This window comes from Semicossyphus pulcher, unplaced genomic scaffold (genome assembly GCF_022749685.1).
Source record: "Semicossyphus pulcher isolate SPU_LCO1_2020_fin unplaced genomic scaffold, fSemPul1.0.p SCAF_16, whole genome shotgun sequence".
Taxonomy (NCBI): Eukaryota; Metazoa; Chordata; class Actinopteri; order Labriformes; family Labridae; genus Semicossyphus; species Semicossyphus pulcher.
In genome coordinates, this window is record NW_027211670.1 from 27,121,873 (window position 1) to 27,141,794 (window position 19,922).

A 19,922-nucleotide genomic window follows, 5' to 3' on the forward strand; every position below is an offset into this window, starting at 1 on the left:
ACTCTGAAGACTGAAGGCCCTTTTAAACATGCAGCAGAACCCCCAAGACACCTGGAAAAAGCTGGAGACACCTGGAAACACCTGGACGCTCCACACACACCAACCACATTTCAACTTCATCAGGGCTGAGTCTGTTCAAGGTTGATTTTTATTTAAATTAAAAATAACAATAATAATTCTGATCATTCCTGTTTAGTGTTTTTTAAACCTCCTCCTCCTCCTGCCATCAGGACTACTTATACTCTCCTCCCCCACTGATCAGCTCCTCTCAGTCTCAGTTTGAGGTCACAGTTACTCCCTCCTCCATGGCCTCTTTTTTCCTCCTCCTCCTCCTCCTTAGAGTCAGTTTTTAATGGTCTGAGGTCTTCAACCATCCCTCTTCCTCCCCCCTCGCTCCTTCTCCTTCTCCTCCTCCTCCTCTTTCTCCTCATCCTGCCTGCTCTCAGATCACAGTGTCCATGATGTCTGAGAGGAGGTGTTCTCAGGACGATGACTGCTCCTCGCTCCTCTCTCGGCTCGGCTCGGACTCCCCTCGTCCTCGGATGAAGTATGGCGGGATGTTCTGCAGCGTCGAAGGAGCATTTGAGAACAAAACTTTGAACTTCGAGTCGTTTAGTCCGCAGACACAGAGACGCCGAGACGCTCGAACCCGGAGCGACGGCCATGATGGAGGAGCAGCAGGAGGAGGAGGACAGACGGTGGTGTTTCCCTCTGGACACGCCCGGGAAAACTACGGCAAGAGAGAGGTGAAAAGTGATTTATACTATTTATCTGTTATATTCAAACTTTGTGTTTCCTGAAAATCAGTTTGTGATCAATCGATGTTTTAGAGTAAAATAATGTATTAATAAAACTATTTATATTAAATTATAATATATATACCATTTACATTATGTATTATAATTTAATATAAACCAGATAATTCATAACATCAGTAAAAATATATTCAAATTGAAAACATCAGTAAATAAACATCAGGAGGAAACAGTACCCCACCTCCTCTGGGGCAGGGTCTGTTTCCTCCTCAGCAGTGAGAGCCAATCAGCATCTAGCACATAAAAAACTTCCGGGAATGTCCTTCCAAATTAAAAGCATGATTAATGTTACTCTTGATGTGTTTGAATTATCAGTTTTATTTGTGTTTATTTCATAATTGTTTATTAGAAGTTTTTTTTATATCCAATTTCAGAGAATGAAAAAGAGGATTTTGTTTGAGTTAGAAAATAATGTTATTTACTGATAAAAAAGAAAAAGATATCTGTAAATATTTACTAATAATTAAAATATTTATGGAGACTTCTTTTATTGAACACATGATCACCTGTCCATCTCATACACCTGAGTGGAGTGATCAAAACATGGTTAGAGCCTACAGGTGATTTACACAATCACACAAATTATGTTTTTGTCATAGATTTTCTTAGAAATAGAAAATCAGTTTTCAGTTATTTTACTTAAAATGTCCCGGTTCCAGATGCTCTGATGTTTTTATTTTTAAATTATTAAATGTGTTTGTAATATTTAAATGCTTTCAGTGTTCAATCAATCGATTAAAGAAGAAAACAATCAGCAAACAGTAAAGTCCTGCTTTAATCTTAATGCATGAATCATAATAATTGAATTATAGAATAACATACTAACCACATTTTAATAATCATACTTTTATATTTTTACCAGAACAACATTTTCTTGTCAGACTGTTTTTCATTGTATTTTTGTACTGTGTCGTACTATCTGTGTGGATACTACCTCCCTCTCTGATCGAAAAAACATCACTTCATACTTTTCAAACAATATCGAACAAAACGAGAAACAAATTAGTGTTCGTACAGGGGCTTTTATTCTGGAACTCCACACCGGAAGTCTCGTGTGTGTGTATAGTCGGCAACGTGACGTCAGAATTGACGGGAACAACAATAGGAGAGTGTGTGTGAACGTGTGTGTGAGCGGATCAATCAACCGATCACAGATCGATCAGGATGTCGTTCCAGAACAAGAAGACCATCGCGAGACCCGCGGTAGGTCCAACCCGAGCGGTGCCGTTCCAGGCGGAGCCGGGCATGGTTAACGGGGATCAGAGGGATGATGTCTGGCCGGTGAGGCGGGATGCTGCAGCTCCGCCTGTCAATCACCGAAAACCAGAACCAGACCGAGGCAGAGCCTTGCTTAACTGGGCCGAGCCGTGCTAAACCGGGACAAAACCTGTTATTCAGTTACAGACTCCGCTGCAGATTGACTGGTCCGGTCCGGTCCGGCCCGGCTCGGTTTGGTTTTAAAGAGGCCGTGAAGTTAGAGGATTAATACAATAATTAAAACAATATAATAAAAAATATACAAGTAAACATATTCGTGATTAAAAATATTTCACTAAAAACTAAATGATGACAATAAAGGTGATGATGATATTTACACTGTATTTACTGACTGCTGTTTTATCTTGGTACTGCTGCAACACCCAAATCCCCCCCATCTTATCTTCTCTTGATGATGATATACTAACGATGATAATGATAATTATTACAATAACACTGATAATGATATTATTATAATTATAATGATAATAATAATAATAATTATGATGATAATGATAACTATTCTAATACTACATCTTATAATTATAGAGATTATAATATAATACAAAAATGAAAGACTTGAATGATGGAACAGCTGGTTCATAACTGAATCCTGAATCACCTGAATGTTTTCTTATTATTTTGTGTATGTTAGCGGTTATATATTTTACCCAGCATCCTCTCTGTCTGTTTCCAGGGCGACCGTCTGCTGATTAAAGGAGGGAAGGTTGTCAATGACGACCAGTCCTTCTACGCTGATGTCTACGTTGAGGATGGGACCATCAAGTAAATATATAAATATTAATTTCATTAATTACTGTTTTACTTTTTACCCTAGCACTCAACCTGTTTGACTTTTCATACTGAACACCTGAACTCCAGGTGTTCCACAGCGTCCACCTGTTCATCATCAGACTTCCTGTCATGTGTCCTGATCAGACAGATCGGTGAAAACCTGATTGTCCCGTCCGGTGTGAAGGCGGTGGACGCGTATGGTCAGTTGGTCATCCCCGGAGGAATTGATGCCAACACCAACCTCCTCGCTCCGCAGAAAGGCATAAACCCCGCTGACGACCTGTACCATGGAACCCGTGCCGCTGTGTCCGGAGGAACCACCACCATCTGTCAGATTACACCGATTATTACCCATAACCACCATCTGTCGGATTACTCAGATTATAATCAATAACCACCATCATTCAGATTATAAACGGTGTCCTTGTGTTTCAGTGGACCATGTGCTGGTGGAGCCGGGGACTAGTTTACTGTCAGCATTCGATCAGTGGAAAGAGACGGCAGAGCAGAGGGCATGCTGCGACTTCTCTCCACACCTGGACATCACACGGTGGCACGACGGACTGTATGAGGAGCTGGAGACGCTCATCAAAGATAAAGGTCAGAGCTTCCATTACTGATTGTGAATAAAGACAAAAAAACAGGAAACAAAACAAAAACGCAGAGTGGAACAATCCGAAGCAGACTGGAACAGACCGGAACAGATTGGAACAAACTGAAGTAGACTGGAACAGACCAGAACAGATTAGAACAAACCAAAGTAGACTGAAACAGACCGGAACAAACTGAAGTAGACTGGAACAGACCAGAACAGATTAGAACAAACCAAAGTAGACTGAAACAGACCGGAACAAACTGAAGTAGACTGGAACAGACCAGAACAGATTGGAACAAACCAAAGTAGACTGGAACAGACCAGAACAGATTGGAACAAACCAAAGTAGACTGAAACAGACCAGAACAGATTGGAACAAATCGAAGTAGACTGAAACAGACCGGAACAGATTGGAACAAACCGAAACAAACTGAAGTAGACTGGAACAGACCAGAACAGATTGGAACAAACTGAAACAGACCGGAACAGATTGGAACAAATCGAAGTAGACTGAAACAGACCGGAACAGATTGGAACAAACCGAAGTAGACTGAAACAGACCGGAACAGATTGGAACAAACCGAAACAAACTGAAGTAGACTGGAACAGACCAGAACAGATTGGAACAAACCGAAACAAACTGAAGTAGACTGGAACAGACCAGAACAGATTGGAACAAACTGAAACAGACCGGAACAGATTGGAACAAATCGAAGTAGACTGAAACAGACCGGAACAGATTGGAACAAACCGAAGTAGACTGAAACAGACCGGAACAGATTGGAACAAACCGAAACAAACTGAAGTAGACTGGAACAGACCAGAACAGATTGGAACAAACTGAAACAGACCGGAACAGATTGGAACAAATCGAAGTAGACTGGAACAGACCAGAACAGATTGGAACAAACCGAAACAAACTGAAGTAGACTGGAACAGACCAGAACAGATTGGAACAAACTGAAACAGACCGGAACAGATTGGAACAAATCGAAGTAGACTGGAACAGACCAGAACAGATTGGAACAAACTGGAACAAACTGAAGTAGACTGGAACAGACCAGAACAGATTGGAACAGACAGAGGCAGACTGGAACAGAATGAGACAGAACAGAGCAGACTGTCTGCATATGGTCACTTCTGGCTCCAGAACACCAAGATAGCTAGTCAAAATGTCTTTGAGAAAAGGAAAAAGGGACTTTTATTTAGCTGAAATCTTCCAGATTATAACTTGAGTTTCTCTTCAGATGCTGTGCTCTGTATTAACTGTAATTTTTATTTTTCAGGTGTGAACTCATTCCTGTTCTTTATGGCCTACAAAGACAGATACCAGAGCTCCGACTCTCAGGTAAACTACAGAACTACAATAAAGTATCTAAAAATGGAGGATGGTATGATACTCAAAAGAAGGGGGAGGAGAGGGATTCGTGGTTTTCTAAATAAAACTGACTTGACTTGAAATTATGTGTAGATTGTTGTCATTTTGTTGTTGGTTGTTGTTGTTTATTTGTTGTTGTTGAGGTTAGGGAGTTTACGTCAAAGTTTTCATCTGCTTCCTGTTTTCATGATATCAGCTCTACGAGGCGTTCGGGGTCCTCCGGGATCTTGGAGCCATCGCACAGGTCCATGCTGAGAATGGTGACATTATTGATGAGGTAATATATCCTGACCAACAACATCTCCACTTTTTACATTAGGTCATAGAGCCATTAAAACCAAACAAACATCAAGTGAGGGTTGATTCTTTCTTCATATTTTTATATTCAAACTGTTTTGAACTGTTTGAACAGGAACAGAAGAAGCTTCTTTGTCTCGGCATCTCTGGACCTGAAGGACACGTTTTATCTCACCCTGAGGAGGTACACACACCTGTAAAATACCTGTAACACACCTGTAATTTTGCCCATAAAATATCTTTATCTAGCATTATCTTTATTAGCTATATAGCTAACTCTGGCCCAACAGTTGTGTTGTGCACAGCCCCTGTCAGATAAAATAATGAACTAAACTAAACCAAGTACACATATAACACATCTAAAATTACACTTGCAATTACACCAATAACACACCTATAAGACACGTTATTACACCCATAACACACCTGTAACACAGCTGTGTTGTAATGTGTTTCAGGTGGAGACGGAGGCGGTGTATCGGGCCATCACAATTGCCAAACAGGCAAACTGTCCACTCTACGTTACCAAGGTGATGAGCAAATCTGCTGCTGATGTCATCGCCAAAGCCAGGAAGAAAGGTGACATCATTATCCTCATCTGTTTTTCATCTTGCCCTTTAATCCAGATTATTACCCAATTTCAGACTAAACTTGATTTCTGTTTTATTTTTGCTGTCAGAAATGTTTAGATCCACTTTGTGTCTTCTGTCAGATAAATGGACTTCCCCCAGCTACGACTATTTAATGGAGGACACAGTCGGGTTCACGAGTTCCTTTTTATTTATACAGGGCTCCTGATTTAACGACTGAGATAATCCAGTGCCCCACAAGTTTCTTAAAGGTTTCCTTTCACCGTCTGAAAACATCCTCCAGCCTGGTCATCAGATCTCTGCCAATTGTCAGTCCTTCCTTCTGATCCTGAGTCATCTGATGGTTTACCAGAACCACTTCAAGTCAGATTAAAGTCCTTCATCATTGCTGCCATGAACTCCTCGGACAGCTGAGCTTCTGCTTCAGTGACCACTGATTCTGCAGACCTTCTGACCTCCTGATATAGCTTGGGGGCCTCCTTTACTGTCATGGGCCTCAGCTGGTTCTGGACCTTCAGTACTCAACTGTTTAAATTATGGCCGACCCAAGCCTCCACCAGGGCTTCCATACAATACCCACATCGTCTTGCAGAACTATGGAGTGTCCAGGGGGCACTCTCTCCAAAATCCCACCCACAGAACCACAAAAGCTGTTTTTAAAACAGAAGGTGAGTTCAACTGTGTGCAGTTGGTACTGTTCCACCTTTTTTCCTTCCCCACTTGAGAGGTGACAATACGTAGAACCAGTTTATGTCTGTCAACGACTGGCAGTGCACCAGACCCTTGGAGGAAGCTTGCTTTGGGATGACCATTGGGCCTGGCCAACAGGCAGCATTTTCCTTTTCGGGCAGGCCGTAGCTTTAGGACCACCGAAGCTGCAGTCCCTCTGGCCTTCTGGACCAAGCAGGTCTGAGAGACTTCCTTCTGCAGCGTGACAGCCATCAATGATGAAGATGAAGATCATTATAATATGGCTCTGAGCATGGTTCTGAATATGGCTCAGTTTGAACAGCTCTGCTTGTCTTTTCACATGAGTATCATACAAAAAATTATCTGTTGAACACAAAGTTGATCATCAACCTTGGACCTTAGTTATTCTTGTACCAGGAACAATTATGATACACCCACAAGTCTATGACTAGCAAAGGAATCCAATAACAAAGCACAGGTAAGGTTCAGACCAGGGAGGTGGTTCTCTATGGTTGCCCAAATTGAGTTTTGAATCCACAGGGGCTCCTTGAGTCACAGGGACCCAAAAAACATCCTCCTGTTTTTGACCTCAGGCATGGTGGTGTATGGGGAGCCAATCACAGCCAGCCTTGCCACTGATGGCTCTCATTATTGGTCCAAAGACTGGGCAACAGCGGCAGCTTTCGTCATGAGCCCGCCTCTCAACCCTGATCCTGCAACTCCACAGTACCTGACCTCTCTATTAGCATGGTTAGTATGCCTCCACCTTTCTGTTAGCATAGGTAGTATGACTCCACCTTACTGTTAGCCTAGTTAGTATGACTCTATGGCTCTACTTACTTGTTAGCATAAGTAGAATTAGTCCAGGTGTATTGGTGGAACCTGACAGCTGTGTGTTTGTCCAGTGGAGACCTTCAGGTGACGTCAAGTGCTCAGGCCAGCTTCTCCACTGCTCAGAAAGCTGTCGGTAAAGATGATTTCACTCTGATCCCAGAGGGAACCAATGGCATCGAAGAGAGGATGTCTGTGGTCTGGGACAGAGCCGTGGTAAGAACCCAACTGTTTGTTGTACAAATGATGATAAAAGAACAAAGCATTTTTTGACATTCTGAAAAACAGAAAGAAATTCACTTCGTTGAATTTGGTCATTTACATGAAAAGTGTCAGAAAGTGTTGCAAACTGTGTGGAGAAGGAAAGCAGAGAGACGAGATCAAACTACTTCCAAACAGAGGATCAATCACTGAGAGAAGTGGGTGGGATGTCTGCTTAAGGAAGTTACACAACTTATATATAAATACACGGTACTGTGCAAACGTTTTAGGCAGGTGTGAAAAATGCTGTAAACTAAGAATGCTTTCAAAAATATAAATAATAATTGTTTATTTTGATCAATTTACAAACTGATCAGTGAGCGAACAAAAGAAAAATCTAAATCAAATCAATATCTGGTGTTACTACGCTTTGCTTTCAAACCAGCATCAGTTCTTACAGGTACACCTGACCTCACCTGACAGGTGCTAATGATCATCAGTGTCACATGTAGGTTGAAACACAGTCATTAAGTGAAACAGAAACAGCTGTGTAGGAGGCTTAAAACTGGCTGAGGAACAGCCAAACTCTGCTACCAAGGTGAGGCTGTGGAAGACAGTTTCATGTCACAGGTCAGACACCATGGCAAGACTGAGCACAGCAACAAGACACAAGGTAGTTATACTGCATCAGCAAGGTCTCTGCTAGACAAAGATGTCAAAGCACACTGGGGTTTCAAGATGTGCTGTTCAAGCTCTTTGGAAGAAGCACAAAGAAACGGGCGACGTTGAGGATCGTAGACGCAGTGGTCGGCCGAGGAAACTTAGTGCAGCAGGTGAAAAACACATCGAGCTTATTCCCTTCCAAATGGGAAGATGTCCAGCAGAGCCATCAGCTCAGAACTGGCAGAAACCAGTGGGACCCAGGTACACCCATCTACTGTCTGGAGAAGACTGGCCACAAGTGGTCTTCATGGAAGAGCTGCAGCCAAAAAGCCTCCGACATGGAAACAAGGCCAAGCCACTCAACGATGCACGGAAACATAGGAACTGGGCTGCAGAGAAATGGCAGAGATTTGGTCAGGATTAATGGTGTCCTCAATGCTGAGAAATACAGGCAGATACTTATCCATCATGCAATACCATCAGGGAGGCGTATGATTGGCCCCACATGTATTCTGCAGCAGAACGACCCCAAACATACAGTCAATGTCATTAAGAACCATCTTCAGCGTGAAGAAGAACAAGAAGTCCTGGAAGTGATGGTATGGCCCCCACAGAGCCCTGATCTCAACATCATGGAGTCTGTCTGGGATGACATGAAGAGACAGAAGGATCTGAGGAAGCCTACATCCACAGAAGATCTGTGGTTAGTTCTCCAACATGTTTGGAACAACCTACCAGCCGAGTTCCTTCAAGTGTACCGACAAGAAGTGATGCTGTTTAGAAGGCAAAGGGTGGTCACACCAAATATTGATCTGATTTAGATTTCTCTTCTGTTCATTCACTGCATTTTGTTCATTGATGGAAAGAAACTATGAACACTCCAATTTCTGAAAGCATTCTTTTGCACAGTACTGTGTATCACACTCATTCAATAAAATGTAGGTTGTGAGTTTAATTCCAGTGCCGGAGGAGGAAGTTTGCAGACCTGAAGCTGATGCAAACTGACCCAAATAACACTTTTGTTTTACAATAATCACTTTCAGTTTGGACTCAATGAATGAGATTGCTTCTTGGCCTCTTGGAGATTGGTCACTGACTTTCATTCAGTTATGGTAGACACTCAGGGGTAACTCTTACTGACTTCATGTTACTTTACATTACTTTACAAAAAATATTGCAATGAGTTGACAGTTTTTAAATCGGCGGTTTTCAAAACGGAGATAAGCTAAAAATAAAGATATACTTAATTAATGTCCTTTTCCCTTGTCATATGGTTTTTGAGGAGTTTTGCCTGAGCATAGGTGATGTCTTATTAGGTTCTTTAAATGTATGTTAACTCTCAGGTGGAGACTTGGTGACATGGAGCAAGTTATTATTATTAATGTCATCTCACATTTTTCTACATGTTGATTTTTGTTTTTCTGTCTCTGCAGTCTACTGGAAAGATGGATGAGAATGAGTTTGTCGCAGTAACGAGTACCAACGCTGCTAAACTCTTCAACATTTACCCTCGTAAAGGTATCACATCAGGCGGCACAGTTACTCTGTGGAGATAGAAGTTAAAGTGTGAAACATAACAGATTGCATGCCACTGAGCTTTATCTCTTTTTACTCCATTTTAGAGGGTAACTTAACTGTGATGTGAAAGTATTTTTAAAAAACTGTCGTCTCCAGCAGTGGTGATATTTCAGTTCCCTGATGTTTCATCTCCTGGTGTTCAGGACGGATCGCTGTAGGATCTGACGCTGACATCGTCGTCTGGAACCCCAAGGAGACACGAACTGTTTCTGCAAAGACTCACAAACTGGTAACAAGTCATCGATCTTCATCATCAGTAAATCATCATCCTTTATCGTAAACTGATCCTCCTCTTCTTCACCACCACACACCTGTCTGTGTGCAGACTGTGGAGGTGAACATCCTGGAGGGTTTGGAGTTTCGAGGCATCGCATCGGTGGTGATTAGCGGAGGACGAGTCGTTCTGGAAGACGGAAACCTCAACGTAATTGAAGGTTCAGGACGCTTTGTCCCCAGGAAGGCTTTCCCCGACGCCGTGTACAAGAGGATCCGAGCCCGCAGCAAGGTAACTAACCACACATTTAACCTTACACTACTGGTTAACCTCCTAATCTACTGGTTCACTACCTAACAAACTAACAACCTTCTTAAACTTTAACTGACAATGAGTGTTTGCAGTAAGTTAATGGTCCAGCCAGTTTATTGTGTGTATACCAGAAGGTAAGTAGAAGGTTAACTGACAGATTAACTTGTTGTATTAAAGCATTTCACGGCACAGATATTTGTCTAGTGAAGACAAATGCAACTGAAAAGTTAGACAGGTAACGGTTCACTGGTTTAGCATTCGCCTGGTTGATAAACCAGTTGATCAGTTGATCAAAAGGAGGTTTTTTTGCCACTGCGCCAAACGTTGCTAAATGCTGCTCATGGTGATTCGGGTTAGGGCCTCTCTCTAGATAACAAAGAGTACAGTCTAGACCTGCTCTTTTTGTAAAGTGTCTTGAGATAACTTTTTGGTGCTATACAAATACATTTGATTGATCAGTAACCTGGTTGAGCGTCCATCAGGTTTATCAGTTTCTCTTTTCCTTTCTTGTCTCAGATGGCTGAAGCTCGCGGCGTTCCCAGAGGAAACTATGATGGTCCGGTCCATGATGTCATCAGTATGACTAAATCTGTCCCACCCACTCCGACCACCCGGGGACCCCCCTGTCCCAAAACCCTGACTGGTCCCCGAAACCTCCACCAGTCAGGATTCACCCTGGCAGGTAGAGTTCACACATGCACAGCTGATTGAGTCTGAGATGCATTCTGGGTAAAAACCTCCTTCTTCATCATCTTCTTCTTTTCCTCCTTCTTCTTCTTCTTTTGGCTCCCAGGAGCTCAGATTGATGACCACATACCTCGTCGCTCCACTCAGAGGATTGTGGCACCGCCTGGTGGAAGATCCAATATTACAACTTTATCTTAGAAGAAGAATCAAACTGTAACTTTCAGTTTGACAAATACAACAGAAGTCTTAAAATGGAAGTTTCTAACTCGTACTTAGCGTTCAAACTTGAGTAATTAAACTGGTACTAAACCCCAGAGCTAATATTAAATCATTCTATAATTATTCTACAGTGGTACTTAGCTTAACTAAAACCATTACAAACCCGGTAACTGTACCACTAGTGTTACAACTTATCAAGTTTTAATTCCTCAAAAATCGTACCAGTTCAATTATGTCTGAACCCTACAAAAATCCGGGCGCTGGTATTTACAACACAAATCTAAAGTGTACAATGAGTACTGAACCCTACACATGGTATTAAATAGTTTGTCAATGGTACGAAAGAGTAACTCACTGTACTACATTTTTCAATAAGGGTATTTAAATAAGTACTGAACCCTACAACTTAACAAATAGTTATAATCCATACAATAACTAAATATTGACCCCAGAACTACTAATTCCTAGAATAATGGTATTACCACTTGTACAACTACCTGACCTTACAAATCCTGTACTGTACATCCAAAACTAAACCGTCTCACATTACTACATCCTAAACCATGAAACCTACATCTAGTGAAGTAGTACTGAATGTTCCAGCAGCGTTACTACAAACCCTAGAACTAGAACTTTGTCCTACAAGTACTACTGAAAGCTAGGTTATTGATTATGGAGAAAGTTTGTTAATATTGCAACTCAACAAACAAATACCGCCCTCCCTTCAGTGCTGCTTCAGAAGCTTCGCCCCCCAAGATCTTCAACATGCATTTCCATGGAACAAATCTTACAACTAACCACTGTCAATAAAATGTTGGAAAGCAGATCACCAAAACAAAAGGGTTTGAGCACATAAACATTCCAAGATTTTTGATTGGCTGGAATCACCAACCTTTGGTACTATTACAGTAGCTCTTCAACTAGTACTCTGCGGTGAGCACTAAACCTTAACCTCAACCCTAACCCCCCCAATCAAGGTAGTAAAACTCTGCAAATACTACTAAACCCAACAAGAACCAAACCAATTCTACAACTACTGTACAACTAGTGGTTAAAAGTATTGAAGGTGGTACTACTACAACAACTCAATAACTGATAGTTTTAAAGTGGTAGTACTAAACACTACAACTACTGTACTTTAACTGAAATAGTACTGAATGTTACAACAATGGTAAGACCACAACCCATCAGCTAGTGCTAAATCCTACATCAGTACAACCTGTTATTGGTTTGATTCTTGGAATCAGCCAATTTATGGAACTCTACAGCATTTCATCTCGTGTCCTAAAACTCGACTTCCTCATGTTCACTTCTCTGTTGTCTCTCAGTGCCCTCTGATGAATGCAGTAGTAGTAGTAGCAGTATACTATCTACTACTACAACAGAAATAGTAGTTGTAATTTAGTTGTTGTGTAACCCCAGAAATACTTATTGTGGACTTCTGAGCTATTTCATTAACAGTAGTCGTGTTCACATCAGTTCTTCAACAGTTAACATCTGATCCAGATGTTTTTATTTTGTCTAAAAAACTCATTTTGCTCGTTGTAAATTAAATTCATTCTCTCCTAAAGTCACGATAGTCGTTTCTCTAATACTAACACAAGGGCTCCATCTCATTTAAGGTCTTTAATCATCATTATTCTAAGTTAGTATCACTCTTTTGTCTGTGAGTCTCAGTCTGAACCACATTAAGTCTGTGTCAGATGGAGCATTATAATAATATATATCAAATTGTTCTGGATCATCAGTCTGTGGTAGAGTAACGTGTTCATTCCCAATTAGTGTGTATTGATCTGGTTTAGTCTGGAGGACTGAGCTGGACTGCAGGGTTAGTCCAATAAGGACCAACTCAGTATCTTTTAGTTTCTGATTTATTGATAATGTGAGATTTACTTGAATTGAAATCGTAATAGATACAGTCAACAGAATTAAACAGAAGATCACCATCAGCCATTTTGTGGACTTCAAACCATTAACGCAATATAAATGGTGCTTATAAATCCAGTGGAAGCCTACAAGTAGCAATCCCTTCAATAGCACGCCCCCTACAGGAAGTCAACAGGTTAACTCTGCCCCACCAAATTGTAAAACTATCTGACATAAAAATAAATATAAATAAACAACCCTGCTCTGACCATGGATGTATTATGAGAACGAGATACTGGACTCCAAAACAACACGAAAATAATTTCAATGGTTTGTTAGTCTGTTTTCCACAGGAAGATTTTTTCTACCAGACTAACCCTGGGGGGGTCTATATGATGGAGGTCTGGGGTCCATCTGAGGGGTTTTATTTAGTTGCAGTACTCTGAGTGACCACTAGGACAAACAGGTCTCAGGTAAGTTCAGTATCACATCTTTTAATACATCCAACATCTGACTTTGCTGTTAGAGGTCCACGATGACCTCTGATCCTGACTCTAAAGGCACTAAAACATCCTTTTTTTAGCCTGCGGTGTAAGAGCTGGCCCCTCCCCTTCCTGCTCTGTGACCTCTGATGACCTTTTAAAGGAATTTTTAACCGTGTATTTGATTGTTAAAGGTTCATTTGATACCATGATCATTTTGTATTTTTTCAAGTTTTTGTATCTTGGCAGTGTTAGCATCAGTGAGCATAGTGCTAACACACAGTTCAGCCTCCAGGAACAACAGGTCAACCATGTTGGTGCCAAGCTGTTGCTATGATAACAACCTATTGCTGTTACCATGTTAAAGTAATTACACAAAGATGTGACAAAGTTCAGAAGTTTTAATGCCCTTAAAGAATTAGTTCAATACTTTGAGAGATAGATGTTTATATTAATACTATATTTGTGTAGTACAGATTAGCATCCATCATGGTGTCCTTATTAACAGATTAGAATCCAACATGGCGTCCTTATTAAACACTGTAGTACAGATTAGAATCCAACATGGCGTCCTTATTAAACACTGTAGTACAGATTAGAATCCAACATGGCGTCCTTATTAAACACTGTAGTACAGATTAGAATCCAACATGGCGTCCTTATTAACAGATTAGAATCCAACATGGCGTCCTTATTAACAGATTAGAATCCAACATGGCGTCCTTATTAAACACTGTAGTACAGATTAGAATCCAACATGGCGTCCTTATTAAACACTGTAGTACAGATTAGAATCCAACATGGCGTCCTTATTAACAGATTAGAATCCAACATGGCGTCCTTATTAACAGATTAGAATCCAACATGGCGTCCTTATTAAACACTGTAGTACAGATTAGAATCCAACATGGCGTCCTTATTAACAGATTAGAATCCAACATGGCGTCCTTATTAACAGATTAGAATCCAACATGGCGTCCTTATTAAACACTGTAGTACAGATTAGAATCCAACATGGCGTCCTTATTAAACACTGTAGTACAGATTAGAATCCAACATGGCGTCCTTATTAACAGATTAGAATCCAACATGGCGTCCTTATTAACAGATTAGAATCCAACATGGCGTCCTTATTAAACACTGTAGTACAGATTAGAATCCAACATGGCGTCCTTATTAAACACTGTAGCACAGATTAGAATCCAACATGGCGTCCTTATTAAACACTGTAGCACAGATTAGAATCCAACATGGCGTCCTTATTAAACACTGTAGTACAGATTAGAATCCAACATGGCGTCCTTATTAAACACTGTAGTACAGATTAGAATCCAACATGGCGTCCTTATTAAACACTGTAGTACAGATTAGAATCCAACATGGCGTCCTTATTAAACACTGTAGTACAGATTAGAATCCAACATGGCGTCCTTATTAACAGATTAGAATCCAACATGGCGTCCTTATTAACAGATTAGAATCCAACATGGCGTCCTTATTAAACACTGTAGCACAGATTAGAATCCAACATGGCGTCCTTATTAAACACTGTAGTACAGATTAGAATCCAACATGGCGTCCTTATTAAACACTGTAGTACAGATTAGAATCCAACATGGCGTCCTTATTAAACACTGTAGCACAGATTAGAATCCAACATGGCGTCCTTATTAAACACTGTAGTACAGATTAGAATCCAACATGGCGTCCTTATTAAACACTGTAGCACAGATTAGAATCCAACATGGCGTCCTTATTAAACACTGTAGCACAGATTAGAATCCAACATGGCGTCCTTATTAACAGATTAGAATCCAACATGGCGTCCTTATTGAACACTGTAGCACAGATTAGAATCCAACATGGCGTCCTTATTAACAGATTAGAATCCAACATGGCGTCCTTATTGAACACTGTAGTACAGATTAGAATCCAACATGGCGTCCTTATTAAACACTGTAGCACAGATTAGAATCCAACATGGCGTCCTTATTAACAGATTAGAATCCAACATGGCGTCCTTATTGAACACTGTAGCACAGATTAGAATCCAACATGGCGTCCTTATTAACAGATTAGAATCCAACATGGCGTCCTTATTGAACACTGTAGCACAGATTAGAATCCAACATGGCGTCCTTATTAACAGATTAGAATCCAACATGGCGTCCTTATTAACAGATTAGAATCCAACATGGCGTCCTTATTGAACACTGTAGCACAGATTAGAATCCAACATGGCGGCTGAGTTCCTGTCGGCTGAACTGTTTCTCTAGCAGTAGTTGTGTTTCTGTTCTCACAGATGCACTGGAGCCAACATGGAGGACATTAACTCTTTATATACCCAGTAATGCTTGCTGACATGTCAGTGTGTGTAGGAAGAGGGGTTACTGTTGCGACAGTGCATCTGTTGTCGTTGTCCCTGTAGTGAATGTAAAACTTGTGATGAAAGCTGCATGAATAAACTGTGAAGAGAAACATAGAGCAAGGTGTCTATTTATTTAATATTTCTGGACTGTGTGACTCCCTCTGTCCTCCAATCAGAGAAACTGACTGATAACTGATAGAAATAAAGGAATCTGGCAAATCTTTTGAATTTTAAAGCATCTCGATTGATCACGGACTAAAAAGACAACAGTGAAAATCTGAAGTGACGGGTTAAACAATGTATCGGATTAGTTGATGTCACACAACAGCTGCTTTTAGCATTCAATCACTTCCTGTCATGAACCGGAAAGAGTCAATCGCAAACTCAGACCAGTGGACAGATTTCAGAGTTTTAATGCTGGGCAAGGTTCGGTACACAAAATAGGCAGTCAAAATCAAGCTAAGGAATCCAAAAGACGTGAGGCAAAAGGCAAGGTAAAAAGGCAAAACAGGGTCAGAATCAGAGGTCATACACGAGAGCTAGGAAAGAAAATGCTGGAACGCGACACTAGGGCAGGGGTTCCCAACCTTTCTGACTACACGGACCAGACAGTAGCAATGATATTTTTGACAGACGGGGGGGGGGGGGGGGGGTTCACAGCGCATGTGCATAAATCTCGGTCCCACGCACGGAAATACAGGCTGATCGTATCTGTATTTATTCAGTGAGGAGACTGCATCTAAGTTTTTCTTTAATATGGGACGAGTCAAGGAGAGGGACGGCGCGAACCACATGATCCATAGTGTGATCCTAGCAGTTTATCTGAGTTTATAATGCGATCCAGCAGTGAGCAGTTTCTAATCATGCAGCGCAGTGACTGATCTGTGTGTTTCTCCGGCTCTGCCCCTGACCTCATAGTGTTGTGATTGGTCCCGTATTTCCGTGAAACCCTTTATAAAGCATAAAATACGTCTTTACACGCTGTGACTGAGATGAGGCGGAGTTTATCAGAGTTATCACGCCGCGCGGGGAGGAGACAGACGTTAGGAGAGGAGCAGATATGACGCAGACCTGTGTGTGTTTGATGCTCATACCTGAATCAATAACGTTGCGTTACGTCCGTATTTCTGCGCACAGTTATATAGTAGAAGTAGAAGTATAAACTCCGTCTCCACAGGCTGTCACATGCCCATATGCTGTGTAGTTCATATATTTCACTGATAAACACAGAGCTTCAGAGGGGCATCAGGCTTCTTGGTCAAAGTTTCATGGGATGGGAAGCCGGGGTTGCCAGGTCCGCGTTTTTTCCAGCTGAATTGCGCAACTTTTGAAATGTCTTTAGAGGTTCGAGGCCCTGTGTGGTTGCACACTTCACACAGCCCATTCGACGGTTCAGTCTCCGCGAATGTTTGGAATGTCACAGACACCTATTGGGTTTCGCGGCCCGGTGCTGAACAACCTACGGCCCGCATGGGGGTTGGGAACCCCTGCACTAGGGTACAAACGAACTGGCAACAAGACAGGGGAAGACGGGGTAAAATACCTGAGGTAATGAGGGTGATGAGACACAGCTGGGGAGAGCACAATCAGGAGCAGGTGAGCACACGACGGGGGAGGGGCAGGACACAGACCTGAAACAGAGACAGGGGTGAGTGATTTCAAAATAAAACAGGAAGTACTAGATAAGACACATCAGGAAAAAATAGAAGAAAACTTAACCTAACGGGCAGGCATGACACTTCCTGGCTAACATAACCTTTAGCTAGGAATTTATTGTATCATATAACACTATCAAAGTGCAATGTTAGCATTTAGCCACTTTCCAGATCTAGGGAGGTGCTGAAAGCTAATGTAAGGTACTGTCTGAAAATAGCTAATGTGTTATGGAATAAATTGTTTAATTTTAAAATTTGCAGATTTGCAGATTTTCACTGTTGTCTTTTCGATTGCTGATCCTTAAGGAGGAAGTGAAAAATAAAGATTTGTCAGATTATTTACATTTATAAGACTTACGAAGTTACTCCACAGTACAACATGATGATGATTGTGTAGATGAAAGTCAGATGATCACTAAAGTGATTAATCAAATCCTATTCAAATCAGATCTCAAATCACAAGTCTCACTGTAAACCCGAATAAGTTAGCAGAACTCAAAAAATTTAAGGCAATCAATTGCCTTAATTTTTTTAAGTTTATCAACTTAAAAGTCATGTGTTTTCAGAGCTTAAATATTTGGATTACATGCTACACATACCTTTTGATTACAGTTAAATTAAAGTGCTTATTAAGCCAACTCAAATATTTTTAGTTCATGTGACTTAAAGTTTTTATTCACCTATCCCAAGGGATTAAGTTAACAGAACTTAAACAAAATGAGTACACAAACAAACTCTTTTTTGTTAACAAAACTCAATATTTATTAGTCTCTTTTGTCATTATTCTTAATTAATCTCAACACAAACACATTGGTTGTGAAACTTAAAACCATGTGACTCAAAACTTAAAAACTTTGTGGCAAGTGATTGCCTCAATTACATCGAGTAAAACCAACTTTAACAGTTTGAGTAAATGTCTTCTATTGAACAGTATTTTCTTGCCCACTCCCTTTTTACACACTGTTACGCCACAGTTAATAGGGATAAGACACAGAAAGACATTTTAGTAGAAAATGTGAGTACATTTTAGAGTAGATCTAGTCCTTGATCTTGGATAGGTGCGGTATAGTGCACAAATGAGTCCAAACATTACCAGGAGCAAGTCTGGTGAGGCTGACCACAATGTCTCTTTGTGACGACACAGATGACGACAGAGATTTTCACCACTTAGCAGTGAACTGGACTTGTTTCATTATCACTGATGACGGTATGGATGGCCACAGAAACATCTCCAAGCTCTGGCTCATCAGACTCGTCCTGAATGAAGGAAAGAGAGATTCTAATTACAAACTAGTCCAGCGAGTATGAAGGTAGTTTAAAAAGAAAAAAACAAAATATGCACACTTTACGACGCAGTACTTTTGGGGTGTTTCACATCAACAGATTTACTTTCACATTCAGACAGTTAGATTCTAAAAATTCATCAGTCAGTGTCCCAAAAAAAGTAGACCACAGTTTCCTTATTTGAGACTCATTAAGTTGTTAAAAAGGAGGTGTCCATTGAAGCCACTTGATTCCTTAAGGTGGGTCGTAGTGTAGAAAAAAAAAATCAAAAATGTTCATTCAAAAATGTTTGCTAAGCAAAAACAAAGCTCTACCCAACAACATCTTCCTATGTTGCTTTATTTTTTGACTCCAACTTTTGGAGTTATGTTTGTAAGTTATATTTTAGTTAAAAATGTTTTTGAGAGTTGTGTTGTGAGATGGACCGATGCTAAGCTCAGCATATATTTGGAAATGTTTTACCAGACCTCCGTATTGCTGTGAACAAAACAACACTTATCTCATTCATTAGTAATGGGAAGACCAAATATATGGACAGACAGACTGAACAAGGGTAAGTGAGAAAATGTGCATTTTGATGAACTGTTCACTTAATATAGAGTGGTATTGGTAATCATTCAAGGAGACTCACTGTGCAGGTTCTGAAAGACTTTCTCACACAGATACAGAGGCAGGGCATGGAGAAGGGTGGTACACCTTGTGTGGATGTCATGAAGTCCCTAAAACAATAGGGAGAATAGAATAGAAGTGAAGTTTACTGAATAAACCTCATTTTAAACAGTCCAATCAGAATATACATACACTAAAAACCTACTCACATATTTATCAGTCGGGGAAGATGGGGGTCAAGCTCAGCGTAGAATGTGCTGGGCAGGCTCTGGCTTGTGATGTTTAAATTCTGCATTCACCTAAATTTAAAAACAGAGCGGAAGGACAATACAGCAATATCAATAAGTCAGTTCAAGAGTAATATAACTAGGTTAATGTGATAGTTGTGGTTCTTCCCCAAACAGTGGTACTTGTTCCTCCATACAAGTGTAATAAATACTCCAAGTTTGACCTGTCAACTCTTTCCCTGTGGCGAGAACGAGAGCATCACCTGTACTGTCAAACTAACATGCAGCGCTTCTTAGTGATTCAGAGAC

The 19,922-nt window shown here is 40.8% G+C and overlaps 2 protein-coding genes across 3 annotated transcripts in view; both read left to right on the top strand.

Annotated features, from left to right (window-relative positions):
- jakmip3 (Janus kinase and microtubule interacting protein 3) overlaps positions 1–461 on the top strand; it is a 40,619-nt gene extending 40,158 nt beyond the window's left edge. The window contains exon 25 of the transcript XR_011308322.1: positions 447–461. The gene's annotated coding sequence lies outside the window, so the exon portion shown is untranslated. The remainder of the gene's footprint in view (positions 1–446) is intronic.
- Positions 462–14,273, top strand: dpysl4 (dihydropyrimidinase like 4). Of its 2 annotated transcripts, none has more exons than XM_069664519.1 (15): positions 462–746; positions 2,770–2,858; positions 3,012–3,196; positions 3,303–3,467; positions 4,749–4,810; positions 5,037–5,117; positions 5,253–5,321; positions 5,596–5,716; positions 7,011–7,167; positions 7,323–7,464; positions 9,546–9,630; positions 9,834–9,919; positions 10,016–10,195; positions 10,733–10,898; positions 11,010–14,273. In XM_069664519.1, exons 1-15 carry the CDS (start codon positions 462–464, stop codon positions 11,099–11,101), a joined length of 1,965 nt encoding a protein of 654 aa, XP_069520620.1. In that variant the 3' UTR covers positions 11,102–14,273. The 2 variants fall into 2 exon arrangements, with proteins under 2 accessions (XP_069520620.1, XP_069520619.1); XM_069664518.1 differs by lacking the exon at positions 462–746 and adding an exon at positions 1,922–2,018.
- The last annotated feature ends 5,649 nt before the right edge of the window (positions 14,274–19,922 follow it).